This window comes from Carassius auratus, chromosome 21, assembly GCF_003368295.1.
Source record: "Carassius auratus strain Wakin chromosome 21, ASM336829v1, whole genome shotgun sequence".
NCBI classification, from domain to species: Eukaryota; Metazoa; Chordata; class Actinopteri; order Cypriniformes; family Cyprinidae; genus Carassius; species Carassius auratus.
Window position 1 is genome coordinate 11,925,169 of NC_039263.1, and position 8,358 is coordinate 11,933,526.

The window sequence follows — 8,358 nt, forward strand, 5'->3', positions numbered from 1 at the left end:
AGTATTTGATGCCACACCTTGAGATTCATGCCTGTCTGACTGGAATGAAGGTTGAATGGACGCTGAAGGGTTTCCACACACTGCACCAGGTTGCAGAGTGGAAGGTGGTGGGTCCTTGACAGTGGAGGTAAGTAGTACAGGGGGCCTAGGTTTCACAAAACTGAGATTTAGCGGTGCCGGCGAGGTAGTGGGACATGGACATTTTCGAGCTTCTCCTCCTGTCCATACGGTAATATCTCTACTGTACGACACAAAATCGCTGGTTGTGACACAATCATTAGCTTATTTTTTACAAAAACCGCTTCTACGGGACCATAATGTAGGATACAAGGTAATGGAGCCTTTTATACATTTTTGTGTTTCTTTAGAAATAATTAATGGACAAATGGAGTCTTTAAATGCCTCAGATGTAAAGTTATTTGCTGTCAAAGTGACGCCATAATGAATGGGAGTCAATGGAATGCTAACAGCAGGTGGGGGTCCGCTAGCCAATGGCAGCGCCCAGGGGTGCTTCAAAAAAATATGAAACCCTGCCCCCCTGAGTTCTCCAGCTACTCTAGAATCGCTCTCGCAGTACTTTGATGGCACACGTCACAGTCACGTGGCGTCAGCGCTGTATCAAGTCGAACAAAATTTCTAACCGGCATGCACTGCTTCAAGTCAGCCGACAATCGGTCTGTGCAGAGCTGCATGAAGTCGAACAAGCCTATTCTGATCTGCACAGCTCAATTTGCTAACCATGAATGTCACACATCTCATTGGATAACCATGTGAGGAGGCTTTTCACTCTCCTCGACTTATAATCAAAGGAAAAAGTTGTTCACTATACCAAAGATTTTTGACCTAGAAAAAAGTTTAATGTTTCAAGGCAGTCAGATAGACAAATTAAAGGGGGTATTTAACCCAAAATTTACTCATTTTATTCCTAACCTTAATTATTTTGTCTCTGCATGAAACGAAAAAGTTTTTGAAAGACTAAAGTTTTTGTCCACTGTAATGAAAGGCAATGTAAAACCAACCAAGCTCTATTTTGATCACAATTGACACTCATTACGGACAATAACAATAAAATAATTTATTTCGTAAAATGGAAGAAAGAATGTGACACAGGTTTAGAATAACATATCTGTCATGGATTCACCAGGCTCTCCCGTAAACAGATCTAACACAGAGAGCTCTCTTTTGCATTAGCCTTCTGATGACCATCAACTGCCACTCATCAGCTCGTCATCCTGCATTAAAGCATAATGTTAAGTTTTATTATTTTTGTTGTTTCACTTCTGAAAAGTGAAAAGTTAATACAAATTGTACTTGAGTGTTCTGATACAGTATTGAATAAATGTCATTAAAAGATAAAAAGGTATACTGTTTATTGCAGTAAAGGGAAACTGTACTGGACTGTTGAGTTAGTGATGCTGTGAAGTGGTGGTGCACCACCTGTCCCTCTTTTTTTTAGTATAATTGCCAAACTTATAATTACATAAAAAAAATATCAGGGTAAGACGCTTGTATCTAACAATGAACAATCATAATGCCATAAATCGGTAAATTAAAATGTCACGTGTTTATCATAATATGAGATCCTACACAAAACAACAACAACAAACAAACAAAAAAAATTTTTTTAAAGGGGATTCGCACATAAAGTAAATTAAAAAAATATTAAAGAGATAACGATTTTGGATTTTCTTAATAAAAAAAGAATAATTAAAATGATAAAAGGATAAAGCTTGATCACATTAGTGGAGTTAAAAAAATAAAAACCTAAATTAACAGTATTGGCTAAACTACAATCACAAAATAAATAGGCAGCCGTCTCTTCAACAAGACCACAACATGGGCAATTTTCTTCATTATCAACTTTAACTTCGTAGGTCACATGATCAACATAGCGGATGATGCTTCATACATACATGTCTACGCATTCAGGCTGTAGTGTAGTGATGGGAAGTTCGGCTCTTTTGGCTCAGCTCCCAAAGAAGAGCCGGCTCTTTTGACTCCTGAATTGCGCTTAATTTAGGATTTTTCGTAGGCTTTTGTTTTACCATAACTTTGCAAAAAATGAATGGTTTGTGTGTTGAAAACCCTTTCATGTGCAGTGTTTTTATGAGAATCCTTATAATTGCCTAATTTTGTGAAATTATTTTGTTACAAAAACATACTTTTAATATTTTAATCAAACATTTTATTGCACAAATTAACAACAAAACCGCAAATAAATCTACAGAACTAAACTCAAGCAAACAGTATTAATGTCCAGTGAAGATTGGCATTCCAAAAATGTAATTTTATTTAATTTTAATTTTTTTAAAAATCAGATGCATCAGCTTTGATGTACTGATCCTATTTCTTCTTTCTGTGATTATCTGCCCTGTTTTTGAGAAGATTCTCTCTGAACGAACCGATGTTGCCACAATACACAGTCACGACTCGTTAACTTGCAGTGGAGTGCCGCTTCATTTCAACCCCTCTCTGTTTTTACATAATGGTATGAACCCATATACTAACATCTGATCGGCCGCGATGCGATTGCTGGCCAATCAAAACAAATTTCTGCCTTGAGGTAAGTAGCCCAAGAAAAAAACTGGGAGGCGGCTCTCACTCGATGCGAGACGACGGCTCTTCTGATTCACTACAAGCATCGGCTCTCAGAGCCCAAGTATAGGTCTCTGCAGGAAAGTAATGGGAGTTACGAGATCAAGGTGTTTTTACACCATGATACCTGATTAGTTGATGTAATAGTGACGTTAGGTTTAGGGGTGGGGTTGGGTAAGGGGGATCATTTAGATTGCATGATTCAGAAACACCCAGCAGTTTCAAAACACCCATATGGTGATAAACGCCCACTTTTGCTCTGCAGAGACCTAAGTCTCCTCAGAGCCGCATCTTTTGCGCATGACCCATCACTACCGCGAAGCCTTTTCAAAATTGCCCGCGCTGTGCACGACTGTCTGCGCGTGCTGCATGTTGTTGTTGAAGTCGTGTGTAACTAGGACTACGACTCTGTGAGTATATATTTCCATATACCGATTATTATTTAAATGAACGCACCGAGAATAATAATATATACAAGTTACAGTGTCTACAAGGGTAAATCATAAAATATTGTCTTTAAACTGTTATTACTGTTATTTCTTTAGTGCAATCACTGAATCAATATGTACGTGTACCATCGGTAATAACTGGAATGTAATCTCTATTAGGCATCTATTATATAAATAAGCCTATTTTGTTTCGAAATTCGTAGAAATTCATTAGTCAACAGATGAAAGGGAAACGCTGAAAAAGAAAATTGGCTATGTTTGGGTTTGATATGTTGGACTTAACGTTACAGTTACTTGCTTTCAGATTTGGAATAGTGGCTGATTCTCTTGTTTAGGACAAGTTACTGTTTTCAGTATGTTTCTGAAATGTAAGATACATATACGCTATTGGTAAGCATGAAATTATGCTATAGTTTAGTGTATATTTTATTTTGCATGAATGTATATATATTGTATATAAAACTCAATATTTCAATAATATCAACACAATCAAAAGTTGACATAATAAGGGAAACACGGAAGAGGTTTGCGCGCGAACGCCAATAGGAACGCGCATTCACTGTTTTCCACGTGGAGTGGCTGTCTGTCAGAAAATCTGTTGCTTAATTCAAATTTTAGAAGCTTGCCACTTCACGCGTCCTTACAGCTTATAGTAATAATTTGAAATAACATATCTGGATTCTCCATATAGTTTGAGGTAAGTGATTTATGTTAGGCTATACAATTAAAAAATAAATGTTCCTGTATTCTATTATAAACTAAGTTTACTTAAGTAAAACTTTCGTATGGTATTTTAAGTTTGTTTTTTTGTTCGTAATATTGTCTGTTTGTTATTAAACATTAAATTTAAATACTGAAAAAAAGTTAAATACTTGAAAATTTGCTGAAGGGATGAGACGTATTCATACGTACACAGCGTGGTTTATTACATCATGCGGAAAAGACATTTGCCGCGTTTATTTCTCATCCGTTACAGGTGTAGTGTGTTTGTGTGTGTGTGTGTGTGTGTGTGTGTGTGTGTGTGTGTGTGTGTGTGTGTGTAAGTGTGTGTGACTTATTTACAATTAAATACACAAAAAAGATCGAGATGTAAACTAGTAACGTTAAACTGAAATCTATATGTTTATTGAAGGATATGCCGAATAAAAAACTGTTGGACAGTGGAAGTACCTTCGAATCAAAAATATTGAGTACTACTTAACATAAATGACATCTAGGATTCACCTTTTTTGTTTTATGTTTTTACATCACCCATAAGTCCTGCGATACGTAACTTAATGTTAAATGGCTGAATTGATGTCACAAAACATGGTTTATTATATAACAACAAATATATACTTTTTTTTTTTTCAGGACATTACAATGAAGGTTTGTAAGGGAGCATCAGACAGAAGGTGAGTGCAATTCTGATGCTAACTGATTTACTGGAGATAACAGTAAATTAGTTTAGATCATGATCATGTTAATCAATGTAAAATAAAAATATTAAGATAATAACTTCCAAATTTGTGTGCTTGTGATTTTTAATTTATGACATGATATAACATAATTGTCTCTCTCTAACCTTGACAGTGGCCTTGTGGCTGTTATCTTTTTCTTGTTGGGAATGGGAACTCTGCTTCCATGGAACTTCTTCAGCACTGCAATAAATGTAAGACATAAAGACCTTCGCTGATTAAAGGTTGTCTCTAATTCTCTTGTGCTTATACTCCATCCCCTTCTGTTTGCAGTATTTCACTGACCGTTTGAAAAATGGTACAAATTCTACTCAGACTGACACTTACATGTTTGGTAACATGAGTGTGCTGTTAGCCCAGCTTCCCTTGCTGCTATTCACACTTCTCAACTCTTTTCTGTACCAGCAGTGAGTATCTGTTTCATGTTTCAACATTTGTTTACTTCTGCGAGTTATATATAGGTATGTAACAAGGAATGAGTTCAAACGGATGATAAAATGCAATAATCTTCTCACAGACTGCTAATAAAAAATACCAACATTTATTTAGGATAAGTACATTTTCAGCAAAAATGTCACTTTTGAGTGGACATTTTGACCAGCTCTCTAATATTATAACATTATGATTATTTTTTATCTTTTGCTTACATAGCATTGCAGAGAAGATTCGTATTGCTGGCAGCATGGTCTTCATATTACTACTCTTCATTCTTACGGCCATTTTAGTGAAAGTTAAGATGGACCAGGACCACTTCTTTTCCATTACAATGGCGACAATTTGGTTTATTAACAGTATGTTTCTTATAATATTACTTATAACATTACACTTTCACATTATATTAAAAAGAGGCATTACAATAAAAACACTTTCCACTTTCTCTCAAATATGTTTGAGTGAGCGAATCCTCTGATAAAATCTAACACCCCAGTCTTTCTTTGTTCATTTTCCCAGTGTTTGGGGCTGTGCTGCAAGGTAGTCTATTCGGTCTGGTCGGTAAGCTGCCTCCAAGATTCAGCTCCCTGTTCATGAGTGGACAGGCAGTGGCAGGAATCTTCTCTGGTATTGCCTTTCTGTTATCGAATATCTGTAAGTACTTGCAATATTCCAATCAAGCTTGACAAAAAAATAAAAAATAAATGAAATCCCATTCTAATTACTTGGTGTATTGTGTGTCCTAACAGTACTTTTGCATTCACACTATACATAAAAGGACTCAGGCTTTTGCAGTTTAAAGGGTTAGTTCACCCGAGAATGAAAATTTGTCCCATCTTCTACTCACCCTTGAAGCACTTGACGTCACTGGGTCTTGTGGGCACGTAAAATTGCTGGTATTTTCTATTTAGCTTTGGCAACGCATACTGCACTTTCAAAATTCTTTATTTTATTTTTCTGCTTGTTTGTGAGTTTTGTTATATCTATATTTTTTAATTGTTTAATTCTTTTAAAATTAATAGTGTACATATTTGGTTAAAATCGATTCCCTAGTTTCATTTTCGAAACCTTTTTTTGGTTGGTCCGATCGATTGTGCAATCGATTTTCGAACTAAAAGTGACAGCCCTAGAAGCAAGCCATATACACCTAGGATGCATCGAGGGTGAGTAGAAGATGGACCATTTTCATTTCTTGGGTGAACTAATCCTTTCAATTAATTGTGAAACTCCAATCCACAACTTTTTTTTTTTTTATCTAAAATGTTAGTACTTTTTATTAGTAATCAGAGAGAAACCATTTATTGTGACAGCTGTGTTTTTATGCAATCTTTAGTTGAAACTGACTCTGAGAGTTCTGCCCTGGGATATTTCATAATCCCCTCTGTCGCCACCCTACTTAATTTATGCTGCTACCTCGTACTTCCGCATCTGGTAGGTGCCACCGGACATCCTGATCATTTTTTCTTGTTTAACTATTTTGACATTGATAAAACGCATTAACTAAATTGTTAAGCAGTTTTTTTTTCGATGCTATAATATATTGAAAATAGCAAATTATACAGTATAATAATTATTTCTGATTTTGTTCAAAATAAAATTTCATTGTTATAAAACAGAGATTTGCCCAACTTCATTTGGAAAATGTGTCCACTAAAACTACGTTGAAAGAACCATCACCAAATAGTTCTGGTATGTCACATCATACATTTTTCCATTGTCAGGACAAATTACACAAATTCCAGCAAAGCCACTGTTGGTTCTTCTAAATCATGAATTTTGATCTTTTTGTTTCTACAGAGATTGTTAAAGTGAAGTTGAATAATTTTGACGATGGATTTGATGACATTGGTGAAACTGAAGCATCTAAAAAGCTGAATGAGGTCAAACAGGACCTGAATGAGGAGAAGTCAACTGTGCCACAAGTCTTCAAAAAGGTATAGCAAACATTTTCTGCTTAAATACCCACCATTAAGAAAAATTCACTGAACATATTTCAAAGTAATATAGATCCATTTATTTTATTTATTTATTGTAGATTTGGGTGATGGCTTTATGTGTGACATGCGTGTTTGCCGTCACACTGTCCGTTTTTCCAGCAATTACTATAAATACAAAACCTTCTGGCTTATTTGATGGGAAAGGTGAGTCTGCACAAGATGTCTAGCTCATGCATCATGCTTGTCAAAGCACCGATTTTAATAACTTTTATCTTATAGATAACATCTTCGCACCTTTGTGTTCATTCATTGTCTTCGGTGTGATGGACTGGATTGGCAGAATTCTCACTTCTCGTCTTCAGTGGGTGAGTTTCATTGGAGCCTGTATTAACACAGTATAATGGCTAACTATGGAAATTGTTTATCTAACATTTATCTCTGTTCTTTCCCAAACTCCCAGCCTTCAATGAAGAGTCATTTATTTCCTTTTTTTGTGGTATTACGGGTAGTTTTCATCCCTGCCCTCATGCTCTGCAACATTCAGCCCCGCTTCTATCTCCCAGTCTTTTTCAATCATGACATGGCTTATATCATCATCATGTCTTTGTTTGCCATGACGAGTGGATATTTTGCCTGCCTCTCCATGAGCTATGCTCCACAGTAAGTACTTTTAAAGACAACACAAAATATATAATCAAGGTTAATTACTATCAAAATCAGCTGAGGTTGTCCCCCATAACATACACACCCACAAACTGTTTTTTATCTAGGATGGTGAGGCCTAAAGATGCGGAGACAGCAGGAGCTCTGATGACCTTCTTCCTGGCTTTGGGACTCTCTCTAGGTGCCACTTTCTCTTTTGGCCTTAAAAAAATTATTTAGGGAAGATCCCACAGGCTGATACTTCTGTCATCTCATTATCCCACCAACCTGAACAAGTTTCAACTGACTGTTGTTTTGTGCATAGTTGAGTATGCAAGCTTTTCAAAGTATACTCCATTGTGTGTGTGTGTGTGTGTGTGTGTGTGTGTATATATTGCACATTTGGTGCATGCAGACTAGTGGCACTTACATTCAAGCATCCAGACACATTCATTGTTGTCCATGTGAGCAAAAAATGAGTGCACAGACATCAGCAGACTGTACAGATGACAAACATGTATAAAATAGTTATTCTTTTGGCTTTATAGTCATGGTTTCTGAAGATCCCATAAAGAAAAAGGGAAAAAAAATAGATACTGTAGATGTAAACTTTTCTCTTAACCTTTTTTTTTATTAATGTGTCTGTATTTTATAACTTTTTTAAGGGAAGTTTTTTTACCTTTAACTTGTTTAATATTTTTTCTTTTGTTATTTGCCATCAGTTTTGTACATTAATTTTTAGATCAAATGTATGTTTTTATATGTGGTGTGTTTTTATTTATTTTTATTGGTGTTTTGTGTGTTTTATTTGTTGTTGTTTAACTTAATTTTTAATTAAAATTTTTA

The 8,358-nt window shown here is 35.6% G+C and overlaps 1 protein-coding gene across 2 annotated transcripts; it reads left to right on the forward strand.

Moving 5' to 3' along the window:
* The first annotated feature begins 2,878 nt into the window (after window positions 1-2,878).
* Window positions 2,879-8,164, forward strand: slc29a2 (solute carrier family 29 member 2). 2 transcript variants are annotated; one of them, XM_026195969.1, is made up of 13 exons: window positions 2,879-3,005; window positions 4,398-4,438; window positions 4,617-4,695; window positions 4,775-4,908; window positions 5,153-5,292; window positions 5,453-5,587; window positions 6,267-6,364; window positions 6,550-6,622; window positions 6,731-6,867; window positions 6,969-7,074; window positions 7,150-7,235; window positions 7,331-7,530; window positions 7,641-8,164. In XM_026195969.1, the coding sequence occupies exons 2-13, from the start codon at window positions 4,407-4,409 to the stop codon at window positions 7,750-7,752; spliced, it is 1,332 nt and encodes a 443-aa protein (XP_026051754.1). In that variant the 5' UTR covers window positions 2,879-3,005; window positions 4,398-4,406; the 3' UTR covers window positions 7,753-8,164. The 2 variants fall into 2 exon arrangements, with proteins under 2 accessions (XP_026051754.1, XP_026051755.1); XM_026195970.1 differs by lacking the exon at window positions 2,879-3,005 and adding an exon at window positions 3,598-3,741.
* Window positions 8,165-8,358: the final 194 nt, after the last annotated feature.